Source organism: Emys orbicularis, chromosome 18 (assembly GCF_028017835.1).
Source record: "Emys orbicularis isolate rEmyOrb1 chromosome 18, rEmyOrb1.hap1, whole genome shotgun sequence".
Lineage (NCBI taxonomy): Eukaryota > Metazoa > Chordata > Testudines > Emydidae > Emys > Emys orbicularis.
In genome coordinates, this window is record NC_088700.1 from 16,890,701 (window position 1) to 16,908,189 (window position 17,489).

The window sequence follows — 17,489 nt, forward strand, 5'->3', positions numbered from 1 at the left end:
TTGTGAGTTATTTATAACACGCAGTTCTTGTTTGTTTTATTTTTAAATATTGATAAATGGACGTTTGCCATAGCAATGCCCTGTCGAATGGGGAGGAAAATGCGGAGATATGTTGTTTACATATTTGTGATGCTATTAATCATTCAGACTGTGCAGCTTTCTGGAATCCCTTGGAAAATGGGTTAGTGTGAAATACTCAGAGGGCCAGATTCTGCTCCCAGTTATGCTGATTCAAATCCAGAGACTCCACTCCAGAGAGACAGTGGAGTTACTCCAGATTTACAAGGGCATAATTTAGAGTAGACTCTGGATTTGATGACTAAAGTAAATAATAGCAAGAAGGCTGTCATGTAGTGCTTTTAATCCATAGCTCTCAACACACTTTAGAAAGGTGGGTGAGTAACATTATCCCCATTTTACAGATGAGGGAGGTGAGGTACAAAGGTATCTGTGGACTTGCTCAAGATCACAGAGCAGGTCAGTGGCAGAGTCCAGGTCTCCTGACATCTAGTGCACTGCCTCCCCCACCAAACAGGTGCATTAAGGGGACAACATTGGCCCTCACTGGTGGATGGCTAGGAGATCTGAACCTTCGGCTCTTTCATATGGGGCTGCAGGGAAACCCTAGTTCCATAGAGCCGCTGCCTTCTGGAGGGCAACATCCCACTGAGTTAATTTCACCTGAATGTGGCCTCACAAGCAGGGCGCTCTATTTTCTATTCCATGCAGTGCCGTTACCAAGGCTTGTGTGTGGGGGCTCTCCCTCGCCTCCAGCTGGAGTACATATCACTGGGATTCACTGCCCAAAAGCAGTGGGGAGAGAGTGACCATCTAACTGCATGGTGCTAAGACACTCCTTTGCACTGTTCTGATTCCTTTCCTATACAGCCCCCTTATCGCCTCCACCCCACTCTTAGTAGCCCTGGGCATGGCGTTCACCTTCCAGGTGGATTGGTAAGTCATCACCCACAAGGCTTCAACTCCTGTTCAGCAGCCTAGGTGCTCAAGTGAAGCCATTATTGTCTCCTCCACCAAGAGGCGGAGAGCATCCTCTCTCCAGGAGTGTCTTCACTCCAACCAGGCCAAGCTGAGAAACTAGGTTGCTCCTAGCCCTTTGGTGATTATTTCCCCCTCACTGGAAGACAAGCCACATAGGCTGCTTGTATTCTGGAGCACTATGTCTGGCGCATTATTTATCTGAAAAAAGGACATGAAACCTGCCTAAGGGATTGCTTCAAGGAAAGACGCTCTAAAATGCAAATTAGCATGGTTTTTAAACAATGAGGATGACGTGACTAGAAGGCCCCAACCCAGACAGTTCGACTGGATACCTTCTCAACTCAGAAACATCTCTGGCCTATCATTACCTTCCGGCTAGCCAACTCACTTCCTAACTGCACCGGGAACACACATGCAGCACGTCATTGAACTATACGAAAGGGGCCCTTTTACTGTAATTTGGTAGCAGGTGAAATTGACGAAAGCGGGGAAAAAATCTCATGCTGACTGGAATGGCCCCAAAAATAATAAAATGGAAGTTGTAGCACATTTGCAGCTTCCTAACCAAAGTATCTTAATATTTTAATCAACTTCATAAATAAATCTGGAGGCCCCAGGAAGAGGTGCCCGCCTACAAAGTACACAATCTGTGTGTTTGCGCCCTAATTGAAAACATTGTCTCGAACATAAAACTGTGCCGCAGGCAGTCCGATTTCTTGTAAATTGCTGGGCCAGACGCGGGCTAGTTGCCAACGTTGGAACTGTCTGAATAACCACGCTAGCAGGCAGCAGAAAGGAACCGTCACCGGAGCCCTGGAAGTGCGTAGGTGTTTGCATATGGATTTCTCCAGCCAAATGCAAGACACACTCATTTGTTTTTTTGGAGAGCCAACAGAAAGCTTGCCCCTCTCGCTCCCAGTGCTCAGACACCGTGGTGACGAGCATGATACGAAAGCCGAGAAAAAGAGATTCCACTCTGCTGCATCTTCTCCCATTTGTGCTAGTGACAGAGGAGATGGTGTGTGCTCTGAGGTCGATGGACAGCTTGGTTTCTAAGTCCATTAACAAAAGGAGGGAACTACAGAGTTAATCTTCCCTCATTAAAAACAAACTCTGTACATTCAAGATGAACATCATGCTGGTGACAGGTACTGGATGGACAGGCCTGGAGACAAAACAGGGGCTGGATGAGGGCCAGTTTTCCCTACTCTGCCCCTATATAGCATGAGCAGCATCACCTTACACCACCTTAATCTTGCTCTGGATGGACCCCCTCAAAAGGCAAGAGAAGCATACGGCCTCCTTAACCCCGCTACTGAGACTGCAAGCAAGAGAATCAGTTATGATAGTTTTAGGGGTACAGACACGTCATCCCTGGAAATTGAACTGACGCCACCCGGGAGCCTTCCTGTGATAAGGATTTTCAGTCACATAAAATATTTTGCTATAGAGAGAAAGAGAGAGGGGAATTTTTGAGTAAAGATTACAAATCAGGAGTTGCTTTTCTTTTAGATCTAAGGCAAATATTGGAAGTTTGCCTTCTTCCAATCTCCCCTCTGGAGAACAAGTTAGACTGTGGGCAAACAAAACAACCCCTCCCCCCATTTTATTTCATTTAAAATGATTAAAGGCCCTATTTCAGGGGCTCTTTGGCTATGGTTTCACGTTACCTAGCAACACTTTAACTCATCAAAGGGGGGATGTGGGCACTGATCCGAGGCTTTGAAATTGACCCAGCTGTTGATCCGTTTCACTGGAGCCTGCATCGGTTTTCTCCACCATTAGAGCCAGTGTTTAACGCTGACAGCACATCATTAAGTTCACACCAATTCTGTGGTCATCTTTATTTGGCAGCTTGTGCACACCTGCGGACTCCATGCCACCTCCTGTTGCTTTTAAGGCACTGTCACAAAACATGTAGGAGGAAATAGAGGAATCCTTCCAAGAAGGGCTCTCCCAGTACAGCAAATGCACCTGCTACTGTCCAGTCCATTCTCTGCAAAATAATTGTAATAAATCTATTTGCTCTGCGCCTCCCTTCAGTCTGACTGAGTGGAGGGAGAAGGGCAGCTGTAAGAGGAAAAGGGAACAGTTGTTCAGCGAGCCAACTTTGACATCCCAGGAGGAACTTCAAACTAAGCTTTGTATCTCCCTCACTTCCAGTGAGATAAACAGACCACAGACAATAAATGTGGATTTGAAAATGTCATTGGCCCAGCTGAAAACAGAGAGGTTATCAGCAGTACTGCAGAGGCTCTAATAGCATTAAGCACTTTAGTAGCACTCTTCCTAACAGCACTGTGCAGACCACAACTAAACCTTCCAACTTTCCCATAAGGCAGGATTACCTCTGCTCTACAGCTGGAGAGACTTGAGGCACAGGGGTTAGGTGACTTGCCCAAGGCCACGCAGCCAGTGTTAGATGAAACCTCAGATGTACCCAGTCCTAATACTCAGATCACTCTTCTCCCCCACAATGGAGATGGGAATTAAAAGATCATTACAGCCAGAGAAGCAGCTGCTGCTGAGGGGTCTAGAGTGGTATGGATGTGAGGGAAGCGTCTGGAGAAGCGGAGGTTATGTTCTCATTATCAGACAGCATTAGTTCCACTTTTCCTTCCAATATTGGGTTCATTTTATTTTGCTCTTTTTACACCCCTCCTCCCCAAGTGGCACACACACAGAGTTCCCCTCCCTGAGCCAACATGGCCCAGTTACGTGCACAGCAAACCAAACATTGCAAACAGCTTCAGCACCTGGAATCAACGCACCCCGAGCTAATAAAGGAGAAGAACGGCCATACGGGGTCAGACTAATGGTCCATTAGCCCAGTATCCTGAGGGAATGAACAGAACAGGCAATCATCGAGTGATCCATCCCATTAGCCACTCCCAGCTTCCAGCAATCAAAGGGTATAGACACTACCAAGAACATGGGCTTGCGTCCCTGACCACCTTTGCTAATAGCCATTGACGGACCCATTCCCCATGAACTTAGCAAATTCTTTTTTGATCCCTGTTATAATTTTGGCCCTCACAACATCCCCTGGCAACAAGTTGCACAGGTTGACTATGCACTGTGTGAAATGCTTCCTTTTGTTTGTTTTAAACCTGCTGCCTATTCATTTCATTGGGTGACCCCTGGTTCTTGTGTTATGTGAAGGACTAAATAACACTTCCTTATTCACTTTCTCCACACTGGTCATGATTTTATAGATCTCTATAATATTCCCTCTTACTCATCTCTTTTCCATGCTGAAAAATCCCAGTCTTTTTAATCTCTCCTCATATGGAAGCCGTTCCATACCTTTTCCAATTCTGATATATCTTTTTTGAGAAGGGGTGATCAGATCTGCATGCAGTATTCAAGCTGTGGGCGTACCATGGATTTATATAGCAGCATTATGATATTTTCTGTCTTATCTATCCCTTTCCTAATGGTTCCTAACATTCTGTTCGCTTTTTTGACTGCTGCTGCAGATTGGGCAGATGTTTTTAGAGAACTCTCCACAATGACTCCAAGATCTCTTTCTTGAATGGTAACAACTAATTTAGACCACATCATTTTGTACTTATAGTTGGGATGTTTTCCAATGTGCATTACTTCGCATTTATCAACGCTGAATTTCATCTGCCATTTTGTTGCCCAGTCACCCTGACTGTGGTGTGTTTCTTTGGCATTTTCCCCTGTACAAGGATGTTAAATGTAATTATATTATGGTCACAGTCCAGCTATATTCACCTCTTGACTCCATTGAGGATTAAATCAAGAATTGCCTCTTCCCTTGTGGGTTCCAGGACAAGCTGCTCCAAGAAGCCATCTTTTATGGTGTCTAGAAACTTTGTCCCTGCATTCTTTCCTGAGATGACATATAGCTAGTCAATATGAGGATAGTTGAAATCCCCCATTATTATAGTGTCAAGTATCAGAGGGTACTTATATACGCCATCATGTGCCAGCAATGCCCCTCTGCTATGTACATCGGCCAAACTGGACAGTCCCTACGTAAAAGGATAAATGGACACAAGTCAGCTATTAGGAATGGCAATATACAAAAACCTGTAGGAGAACACTTCAACCTCCCTGGACACACAATAGCAGATTTAAAGGTAGCCATCCTGCAGCAAAATAACTTCAGGACCAGACTTTAAAGAGAAACTGCTGAGCTTCAGTTCATTTGCAAATTTGACACCATCAGCTCAGGATTAAAAAAAGACTGTGAATGGTTAGCCAACTACAAAAGCAGTTTCTCCTCCCTTGGTGTTCACACCTCAACTGCTAGAAGAGGACCTCATCCTCCCTAATTGAACTAACCTCGTTATCTCTAGACTGATTCTTGCCTGCATATTTATACCTGCCTCTGGAAATTTCCATTACATGCATCTGATGAAGTGGGTATTCACCCACGAAAGCTTATGCTCCAATACATCTGTTAGTCTATAAGGTGCCACAGGACTCTTTGTTGCATTATTATTGTGTTTTCTACCTTTATAGCCTCTCTAATCTCCCGGAACATTTCACAACTGCAGTCACCATCCTGATCAGGTGGTCGGTAGCATATTCCTACTGCTATACTCTTATTGTTCAAGCATGGAATTTCTATCCATAGAGATTCTATGGTACAATTGGATTCATTTAAGATTTTTACTTTATTTGACTCTCTGCTTTCTTGTACCTAGAGTGCCACTCCCTCACCAGCACAACCTACTCTGTCATTCCTATGTACTGTGTCCCATTGATCCTCATTCCACCAAGTTTCTGAGATGCTGATTATATCGATATCCTAATGTAATGTCATGCCCTCTAGTTCACCCATTTTAGTATTTAGGCAATTGGGATATAATACTTTCCCCTATACCTGCTTTTATTGTCTGGTCACAATCTAAGCCTATAGAATTTTATAGCACTTTGAAATCTATTTCTACCAACAAGCACTATATTAAATGTATAACTCTTTACAGCATGCAGTTTCTGTCCTGATACATGTTTTAAAGGCACTGATTTAACATATTCTTCAGTCTTAAAAAATCTAGCCAGTTGCTGTGAAATTTTGTTTAGACTAAACTGCGTATGCTGTGACTCAGTCTGCTAAATGACCTTATGCCCTGCTCATTGTAATCCAAATGTGCCAGGCAAGTACAGTAATTAGTTGTGCAAAATGAAATAACTTTAAAGCCTCACATTGGCTAATGACCCAGAAAAATCACTTAAACTATACAATGCAGAGAACCTAAAAGTGCCAGTGTTTATTTTTACTTTTATAACCCTGCCCTCTTTGGTTACAAAATAAAAGTTTATTTTTAAAAATAACCGCCCAGCCTCAAACATCACATGCCAATTTTTAATCCAGAACAAATGCTTACAGTGAAATTATAACTGCCGCGAGAAATCACCGCTTTTCATGAAACAGTTGATCAGTGCTAAGTCTAGCAGGGTCAATATGACTATCATTCTTCAAAGTTCTTTCTATTTTATAAACCAGCAACTGCTTACAGCACTGTCTCACATCATAGGAAAAGAGTCTGGGTAACATAAACTGAGCTGGTAACAAGGAAATCAGAGGATGTGTGTCCACTGATGAGATATTGTCCTCTAAACCGAAATGGCAAATTGCTTAGCTCTCTTGTGGCTTCCCCCAAATGAGATTTTCTTAAAAAGAATACTCATAGCACCTATCAGATTATCCCAATTCAACCCATAACAACGAGCTGAACTTCACGCCACTCCGGAGTAATATAAGCAATACTGGCCCAATTTTGCAGATGAATAAATTGAAGCAGGCAGTGGCTAAATGAATCAGTGGCAAATCTAGGATTATAATCCAGGATTCCTGGCTCTAACCACTTGACGCACTTCCAACTATTTTTATTTGTTGCACTACGGAGGTGTGGGGGTTGTTTGCCTTTGAAGCATCAGGTACGACACACATCACGAAGCCAGGGGCCTTGAGGGCCTATTGATCTGAGCATGTCTGAGAAATCCTAGTATTTATGTTTGTAAAGTGGGGAAAGAAGTGAGAGATACTTATTGTAGGCCTGCCAGAGAGTGGATTTATTCTCCACATCCTGACAGCATGAGAAGAGGTATCTTGCAGTTAATATGTTAGCAAATCTAATTCTGGATGGCCTTGGAAACCAGTCTGCCACCAAAGAGAACACAAGGAGAAATGTTTTTAATAACAAGATGAGCCATTTGTAATGCACTTTTAATTGGATCAATTTCCCCTTTATTACACAATCTTTAAAAATCAAACATACTCATTATCAGACATGTTCCATCTCCAGGTGAAAAGCAGAAGCTAAACTATTTCATCATAATCTTTAATTACTCCATTTCATCTCCTTTGGAGCTGATCACAACGGTGGCAAAAAGCAAAACACCACTGCAAAAGATGCAGAACTGAGAAACTAATGTACAGCCAATTCCACTTTGCCAGCTGAAGCATGTACTCTAGCTGGGGACAGCCATTCCTCTTCTCTTCCCCCTGTCTGCCTGAAAAAAACACATGAGAACAGTATAGCAGCTACAGGCTAAACACACACACGGGCCCCAATCCCCCCTCTACCTTACTCTACAAGTGCATCACAGAATAGTGTCTCCTTTTCTTGGACTCTGTAATACAGGATGGAAGAGATGATGGAGAACTTAATTTAAACTGTGGCTACCAGGAAAAACCTAGGCAACCAACTGCTCAGTCAGCAGAATGGGCCAGGTTTTAAGTCCACTTAATGTATCCATTTGGCCTCTAGGAAATATTCTCTCCCGAGTTTGATGTAGATGCTCATTAGGAAAGGTAATATTGCTTCATTTATTCAGTTCTATGAAAGATGCCTGCAGAAAATAGCTCTTAGGAACAGGTGAGATTTTTAAACATGAACGATCAGTACAACAGGAACTGCCATCAATGTAATGTTTATAAAACAGCTTGGGTGGCAACCCAGTAATTATCCAAACGAAGTCCAAATACAAGTAGATCTATCCAAACAACATGCACACCAGAGTGCAAGTTACTTTCCAGATTGCTGCTACACACCATAGGCAAACTTTCCCAGAAGACAGCTGTGTGTGTAAACTCATGTTTGTATCTACAGCAAATCAACACACCACAGCTCATATGGTAAGCGCTGAATTTTTAAATTCCCTTCAGAAGCCACAGTGTCTTCCCCTCTACAGATCCACTGTTTCCCTCTGTACCTGCTCCCTTCTCTCCAAAATTCTCCTAGGTCATCACTTCGTAATACAGTAATACCCAATTGCCCTGATCAGCATTGTACTCCCTGTGCCAGGCACTGTACAAACAACTGCAAAGATGGGTCTGGAGTAGTTAGGGCTAATGGTCTGGCCCTGCTCAGTTCTTTGGCAATATCAGGGAATCCACAAATCAAGATGGTTCTGCTTTCACCACTTGATCTGGAAGCACTGTTACAGTCACACAGGTGGCTAGAGGGGCACAAACAGCAGCAGCTGCTCTCAGGAAGTTTTTTTTTTTTTACTGCTGCTTAGCTAAGAAGGGACAGACAGCTTGTGGGAATTTAAAAACTCACCTGTTACAGACACATTGTAGCACAGATTTGATACTACAGCAAATACAGTTCGAAAATGCTGGACATGACAGCAACTAAAGAGCCAGTTTTTTACATGGTCTATTGTGCCCCCAAATTTGCAACTACATTGTTGATGGTAACAAATAGTAATTACATTGCAGTGTAACCATGATCTTTGGCAGATTAACAGTCTACAACTGTGTCCTATTTAAATGTTTCTTTTCTTCAATAAACCATTTTAGAGGAGCAACACCACACTGAGATATGTGTTTATCAGCCAGGATAGGCACACTGTGGGGGTGTTAGCTCACACAGCTGCAGTTTTGTGCTCCATGTGACCCAAAGCTGAGATGAACATGCATCCTGGTGTCCGCTGGAGCCATAAAAAAGGGCCAGACAATGTCTCTAGGAATGTAGCTTTTCGCTGTGCATGGAGAAAGATGCAAACCACCAGAGCAAGAGCTTCCAAGTAATAAAATAAGATTCCCTCCCCCCCCCGTTTTTTCCCTATCTCATGAACAAGTAGCTTTCACATACAAAGTGCAGACTAGTGGAAACCTATCAGTAAATGCAATGGTCTGGAATGCAGAATATTGAAGTGTGCAGATGAACATACCATTTGTCACATTTGATCTTGTTTACTTCAATTTCTCTCTCCCCTGGCAAAGCTTTAAATACCAAACATACCCTTCAAAGACAGGTTCCAAGCCAGATTTAATAGTAAAACAACTGTGAATACTGACAGACTGAAATTAATTCTGTTAAATAGGCTCTCCTGTCAATTCCCCCCTCTCACTCTACTTTTCTCATGCTAATCAAACTGTAATGAAATTCTCTTTGCCATCAGAGGGCAGTTCTCTGGCTCGATCGGTCTTCCATGATTGCACTGTACCCACTTCACATTGAAGAGACTGGTGGACCAAGTGGGGTTCACCAGTGGCACCATGAAGATAATCTCCTAATTACTAGAAACAGGGAGGACCACAGCCTTGCCCTTTAGTTTTATGCAAGCTGCACCTTTGTGCAGTTTAGGGAGGCTCTGTTGTCGTATGCAGCTACAGCGCTGCAATCAGAAATAGCTTTCTGTGGTTGTCTGTGAAGAATTGCTACTGAGATCCTTGTGAAAACTGTGGTGGGAAGAAGACCGCCTCACGGGTCTTCTAAAGAAAGGTCATATAGAAGAGTCAGTTACTATTTATGGCACAAAGCAGCATGCAGTGGTTGAAGCTGGGAGTATGAGCTACGGCACAAGGCAGTAAGATGTAGGGAGAGATCAGTCACTTAACCCACAACCAGTACTCCATAAGTATCCTTTGCTCCATGGAGGTGGTGGGGTGGTGGTTGTTTTTTTAAATTATACAAATAAAAAGGCTATTTTGTTTCTAAACACAGAATAGTGACACAGCTCGGATTAGGACATAATCTACCTGAAAGTGCAGCACTAACTTCTGTCAAATTATGATACGGCGGGGAGAACCTATGAGAAGAGCAGCTTTATCCAGTGAAACACCCTTAAGGTGTGGAATACCTCCTCAAATGGTAACTGTAGATCTTAATGCAATGATCCCAACAGTCCAGCACTAGCAGCTGCCCTTTAGGTGTAATGGCTATGCCAACAGGGCAGGTGAGGCCTTCCCTGATTAAGATATTGTAGCCACCTCCTTTAGGAAAATGCAGGATTTCTTTACGGCTGCTGTCTGCAACAATCAGGTCTCCCCTAGAATCCACGCACATCCCAGCGATGCACCTGAAATCCTCGTTCTCCGAGAAGAAATGGCTGATCTGGCGGCCTAAGTTCCCATCTGGACCTACAGAGCCAATTGAAAAGCCCCCCTCGAGGTGGTGCTCATGCTGGCGGTTCTCCAGGTTGAGTCCCAGCCCCTGAGTGAAGTATACAGTCCCTTCAGAATCACAAGTGACAAACTTTGGGCGCACAGCACTACATAAGCAACTGTACTTAACTACCCCAACACCACGGTCCACTGTGAAACACCAGAGCTTTCCTCCTTCCACATCGGTCACTACGAACTGCCCTGAAGGCAGAGCTGTGATGCCCCAGGGCTTGCTAAGCTGGCTCCTGTGACATGCAACGCAGTGTCCATCCATGGTATACACCTTTAGTGAGTTATCATAGCTGTCAGTCACTCCTATCAGGCCATGGCAGTTCATGGTGACAGATAGGGGAGTCAAATTGGGTAGATCTGCTCCAAGGAAACTCAGCACAAAGCTATCAATGCCACTAGGGCTCCGCCGGATCTCCTTCAGAAAACCCTTGCGGGTAAATACCTGGATTCGGAAATTGCCACGATCTGCCACAAGCACCTCTCCCTGTACGGTGACATGTACGCTGACAGGAAGATTGAACATCCCTGGCATGCTGCCTTTGGAGCCCATCTTCTTGAGGAAGTGACATTGCTGGATGCTAGTGGCTGTTTCAGGCATCCTTGGTTTGGCAGGTGAGGAATTTGGTGTCAAACTAGTCTCTTCTTGCACCACGTCAGTCTCCCTAAATGTAGCCGACGAGGATGCAGCAGTCTCCATCAGAGATTCCTCCATGTTGACTGTCCGAGGTTTCTTCGCCACCTGCCCAATCTGCAGTGGCCCCACGTGGCCCACCTTGAGGAGCTCCACCTCTTGCAGAGTCAGCTCTCTTGGTAGGCTGTTCGTCAGTTCTGGCTCTTCCTCATCTGCTGCCTCCTCCAAGAGAGCTATATCTCCCTGCTTAATCTTGGCAAGGAAATAGTCACATCGGGATACGATCTGCACCTCTGCTATGTTCAGCAGATAAGCCTGTTCCTCCATTACCTGGTTATTTACTTTCTCCACTTCAGACAAAGAGTTTGTGAAGAACTTCCGTGACCTTGCCAGTTCTTCCTGGATCTTGCGCTCTTCCTTGCTGTAATCCTGAAGAACTGCTTTGTATCTGGATTGCACATCTTTGGAGACCCCTTCCAGAGATGCTTTTCTTTTCTGCAGATCCCCCATGAGCTCCCGAAGTCTGCCAAGCTTTACCCCAAATTCCCTCCTCCGTTCATCAGCAGCCTCTTTGATGGCAACAACACCATGTCCTTGCTGCTGATGTTCCATTTCCTTGCACGGGTCACACAGAACCAAATTACAGCTCTTGCAGAAGTGCCTGGGTAACCTTCTCCCGCAAACTTTGCACATGAAAAGGCCCACAGCTTCACTCAGTCCTGTGGTGTCTATGATCTTCAGCACCGTGAGATTGTCGGTCAGTTGAGCCAAGTTTGTGATCCGAGTGATCTTGCTGCAGAAGGGGCAGCGTATCCCATTGATGCTGTTTGCCAGGAGTTTCTCCAAGCACTGCTTGCAGATGGTGTGCCCACAGTGTAAGAGTTTGGGCCTCAGCTGGTCCTCAGTAAAGGACTCCATGCAAATGGGGCACTCCAGAACTTCCCGAAGTGCATCCGAGTTCAGGTGAGAGGCAGCGGCCATGGCTTTCAAAGGTAGATTCAATTAGTGTAAAACTTGTACTCACATTTATTCCAAGTGCTTTGATCCTGTTCAGAAAGAAAAGAGAAAAGTGATTTATTTCCTTACCACCTCCGGCTATATATACACATGCAATTTATTTCTGATTTATCAACCATCTCTGGCGAATAAGCAATCCACTTGGCTCTTCCACATTCTGAAGGGGCAGATTAATTTCAGCTAATCTCACAGTGGGCAAGTTCTAACACTAACTTGCAGTTTCTGGTACACTGAATGATTCACTTACATGATTTATAAGTAAAACTGAAAGAAGTCTAATGGCAGCAATAAGGAAACCCAATAGATATTGATGACTAAATCATCTGCTCACGATACCCAACTACCACTGCCATGCCTCTGAGTTTACACAATTTATGGATACAGAGGGATAGTAAATCAAGCATTCAAATATTGCAGATCAAAAGGGGGACCAGATGGTGCAGTGCCTTAGGACATTAGTATATTAACTCTGGAGACCGGGATTCAGATGTGACCTCAGACGTGAGTGAAATGAATGTGGTTGTTCTGATCTAACTTCCTGGATGTTAATCAACCAAAATGATAAATTTCCAACATCCCGTCCATTTGTCAGACAGATAAATTAGAGTGAAAGAGATTTGTCAGTTTCTGCTGGGTTTTTTGTGCATTTTTTAAACATGCAATCATTCACAGCTAAGATTTAATCCAGTATATTGTATTAACCTCTTCAGTGTTGCATCCCCCCCCCGAAACAAAATACACCTTTGACGTACCAAAATCCCAGTGGGCACTGGCACTGAAGAGGTTAATAATTAGACATTTCCATTCATTTGTAAAAACTACTTAAATTCAATTGCTCATTAATAGTTCTGGAGTTTAGCTTTAAAATGTTTCACTTTCTAGATTTAATAATCTTGCAGCATCCATCTTGCTCTTACATTTTGCTTCAATCTAATAATACCATTATTGCCAACCTCCCTTATCCAGGGTTTTCTGTATCCTTCAGCATCCTCACATTATTCCTCCATACTGAATTAAAGAATCGCAGCAGTTCTCTCACTAAAGCAGGCATCCACTCAAAAAGAACACAACAGAGTTCACATCATTAAATCATTATTCAGTGGACTTGGTTTCCATCCCTTTACTATTGCAAGGCCTGGCCATTAAAAGAAAGGGGAGCAAAAAAATCCCTATTCTTTTTTTGGTCCCTAACATGAAGAGAGAGCAAGCTGAGAGACCTGTACAGAAAAGTAACATACCCACTGTGCTCTGAATCACGGCTGCCTGCACATAGCACTCTCTCGCTTCCCTGCTGAGCTTGCCTGCTTCAATCTTGGGAGCATTTGAGACAGAAGGATTTTGTATACTGCAGTAGACCATTTGCTCAAAGGAAGGGAGCAGACAACTGCTGTGGAGGAAAGTGCTTTGTGCTCGTAGAGAGAGAAAGTGTGCATTAGTTTATTAGTAGGTTTCAACCAGGGCCCTGTTTGTTATTCTTTGGAGCCCTCATTTTCAGGGATTGATTCAGTGGTGTAGAGGAATTACAGTTATTTACCAAGTGAGGATCTGATCCTTTACTCCCAGGATTGGCAGTGTTATGGATGTAATACTCAGAACTCCTGGAGAATTACGGCTTCATAGTGTTTAAGGCCAGAAGGGACCACTGGGTCATCTAGTCTGACCTGTATATCACAAGCCATTACACTTCCTACTTACCCTATAGCCCAATAACTTGGGTTAGACTAAAGCATTTCAGTCCCCAGAGACTAAGCTGTGTTATCCAGCAGCTCCTACTGCTAGCACTGAAATTGAAGATTTGTCTTTATCCTTAGCATACGTAGAAGCTGTGGGCACAGAAAGCATTGCTCAATAGCAGGACATTGCCAAGTAGGCCAAAAATGTTCCTCAAAGTAGTGAAAAGCAATATTTAAGAATGATAAATCCATAGTGTAAGACCTATTATATATATGTATTCTCTTTAGGAATATACCGGAAGGCTTTGCTTTGGAGGGATAAGGCTAGGTGAAGATGCCAGGTGATTGGAGTGGGGAGGAATCCCAATTTAGATAAAAGGTTGCTGACCACCTTTTAAAAAACAAAATAGAAGAACCAATTAGGAACCGACTGCTATTAATTTTGAAGTGGGTCAGATATTTAGCAAGCTGACCTAAACAATGTCATTTTAATAAAAAAAATATATAAATCACAAAAACACCTGTTTATGAGAATGATACTGTGGGTCTCACTGAAGTAAAACAATTCAGTGATTGCTGTAATTGCATCCTTAACTTGCATGAGGGCAACACGTAGCAGAGGTTTCCAGCTAACAGATGCTCTTGTGCATCATAGTTCAGGCAGTTCATTAAGCACAAGGGGTTAAAATTAGAGAAAGCCTTAAGTGAGGGTCAAGTTAGAAATATATATATATATATATGATTTGTTTTAATTACATTTAAATTCTTTCCACTTTGCACTATTTTTGTTTTGTTTTTAGTTTCTCTTCGCATGCACTAAGAGACTAAACTAGTTAGTTTCACTTTTGTCTTACAGTCAACTTTACAATCAGATTCTGGCACTAGGCCAAAGCTTCAAAATTTAGGCTACAAACACTGCAGGGAAGTTGTTTAAGAAAATATTCCACTGGAATGAATAATAATAAATAAGAAAATAAATAATAATAATGCATCCCCGTAACTCAGAATTTTCCTGCCTTTGTTTTTATTTGCACTAGCCCTTACCTGTATGTGTGTTTAGAATGAATATACAGGCTACTAGAAACATTGCAGGATTTTTCAAATCAACACTGTGGGAATGGAAACATACAATGCGATCACAGAAGAATATTTTTCTATAAAAAGAAAATAATGTTTATCTCCCAAGAAGCAAAGTCCCACGCATGCTTCTAAATATGTTTTCTTTCCATTGATTAACATTTTTATTAAGCAAATGTTAGTCCTGAGTCAAATGGAGGTGCCCTTGGGATTGTTAAGTCTATGCTTTGCGAGCACAAGCATGGGCTCAGGAGAACACAGCGGAAACTAGCTCAAGTGATTCAGTTCAGTGATGCCCTGAGACTCTTGCACAGCCATGTACAAGTTATTTAAGTTTGATTTGGAACATGGGTACAACAGTCTCCTTAGCAAAGACATGTCTGCTGCAGCAGGAGATAATTTCATTAAACAAGGGGCTCTGTTAACATGGGAATAGCCACAAATTGAATTAACTGCTGATACAATTAAAGCCATATGTAAACACAGTAAAGCTGCCTGCTAACAAGACCATGGCATTAAAAGAAAGACAGCTATGGCTGGCAGAACTTTTTTGGGGGTCAGGAGTGGTGGGAAGGGACTTCAAAACAAAGCCATCATCCACACATTAGCTGCCAGAAACCAACAATTTATTAAGAAACAGGTCATATCTAAAACCCAACCTGTAACTGCTCTGCATTCATGCTAACTACAATTATAGGAATTTCCATATTCTCTTCTAAAAGCTTCCAGCCTCTCCCAGTAGAAGGAATGCTGCTCTCTGTGTAATATGGCAGGCAGGAAATGCTAGTCCCAGGCTGACCCTGGAAATCTTACAGAGATCTAGTTGCCCCAGACTTTATCTACACGAGGGTATGTCTACACTACTGAGACTATACAGGAATAGCTACATCACCGTAGCTGTGCCCGGCATAACCCATAACGTAGATGCAGCCTACAGATGGAAAAGTTTGTTTTGACCCCTGTTAGCATAGGAACCCCACCTCCTTGAACAATGGAAGCTACCTTGATGGAAGCATTCTTCGATCGACACAGTTGTGTCTACGCTGGGGGTTAGGTCGGCATAGCTACGTCGGTCAGGGATGTGGATTTTACACCCTGCCCGATGAAACTATGTTGACCTAACTAGACCAGTCCTAGAATAATGAAACCTGATTGACAAAAGGAATTAAGCAGACATATTAGCCTCCCTCAACTTGGATTGAAAATGTTTGTCCCATAGGTGTGGACTGTGGACGTGGTCAATAGAGTTTAATACCCATTGTTAGCCAAGTATGCTAGTGTATGTCCACACTACACATATTAGAGTGACAAAGTTGTCGTGCAGATGCTTGCAACAGTGAAGAAGGGATTTTTCCATAGCTGTAGTAAAGCCACCTCCTTGCGAGGCAGTAGGTAGGTCAATGGGCTTAACTTGCCCCTGAGCAAGGTAGTCTTTAAGGTGCCACCAGATTCCTTGTTGTTTTTGTGGATACAGACTAACACGGCTACCCCCGATCCTTAACTGACCTAAGTTTCAGGTGTGGACTAGGTCCTAGTCATCATAATCCAGGGAGCAGTGGTGTGTCCATCCCTTTATTATCCCTTCATTTTCCCCCTTGGTCCTTCTTGCTCTCCGCTTCTGCTCCCCTACTCATCATCCCAGAGCCCATCCTGCCATTGCTTCCCTCTACCCTGAGGTTGGCACCTTCCAGAGAGAAAACATACTTTGACCTCACACAGCAAAAGGCCAGTCTGGTTTAGAGCCTTTGAAAGTGACACTCGGCTTTTATTTATTGTATTAAAATGGGGGGAGTCTTTCAATGGCTTGGAACCTGGCCATACCAGCCTGAGGGAAAGAGACCAGTGAGACACCCCCAGCTGCCCACCCCAAGCCTGGCTCTGCCCGGGGAGCTCTTCCCTCTCCCTCTACATCTCCATCCCAAATTCAGTTTTCTCCCTCTTCTCCCACCACACTTTCTGCTTCCCCAGCCTATACTGTCCCCCTTTCAGTAGGGGGCCCCTTACCCCTCATCCACCCTGTGCCTGCCCCTGGGGGCACGATTCCCCCCCAACCTACCCCCGTGCCTGCCCCTGGGGGGTCCATTACCCCACCCCCGTGCCTCATACCTGCCCCTTTTACCCCCCCCCTGCCTCATGCCTGCCCCGTTACCCCCTCCGTGCCTGCCCCTGGGGGCCCGTTACCCCCCCCCCCCCGTGCCTCGTGCCTGCCCCCCCCCCGCTTTCCCCGTTACCCCTCCGTGCCTGCCCCTGGGGGCCCGTTACCCCCCCCCCCCGTGCCTCGTGCCTGCCCCCCCCCCGCTTTCCCCGTTACCCCTCCGTGCCTGCCCCTGGGGACCCGTTACCCCCCCCCGTGCCTCGTGCCTGCCCCCCCCGCTTTCCCCGTTACCCCTCCGTGCCTGCCCCTGGGGGTCCGTTACCCCCTCCCCCCGGACCGTTCCTCTCCCCCACAACAAAGGGAGCTGCCTCACCCCCCCCCCCCCCCCGCCTCTCGCTCCCCGTCCCGCCCCCCGGCGATCCCTGGCTCCCTGCCGCGAGCCCCGACCAACCACCCGGCACGGGAGGCGAGGGGAGGCGCGGCGCGGCCCATCCCTACCTGCCCGGCCCGGCCCGGCCCGGCCTGCTCCTCTGTCCGCCGCCCCTCCCAGCCTGCTCAGCGCGCCCGGCGCCTGCCCCGCCCCGTCGGCGCCTGCCCGGAGCATGCCGG

At 44.8% G+C, this 17,489-nt stretch overlaps 2 protein-coding genes across 2 annotated transcripts in view; one reads left to right on the forward strand and one right to left on the reverse strand.

The window, feature by feature from the left end:
* Positions 1-17,489, forward strand: part of ASTN2 (astrotactin 2) — a 551,498-nt gene that overhangs the window by 324,738 nt on the left and 209,271 nt on the right. The gene's annotated exons all lie outside the window — the stretch shown is intronic.
* Positions 10,043-12,002, reverse strand: TRIM32 (tripartite motif containing 32). The gene has a single exon (XM_065418614.1). It carries the CDS (start codon positions 11,997-11,999, stop codon positions 10,056-10,058), a length of 1,944 nt encoding a protein of 647 aa, XP_065274686.1. The 5' UTR covers positions 12,000-12,002; the 3' UTR covers positions 10,043-10,055.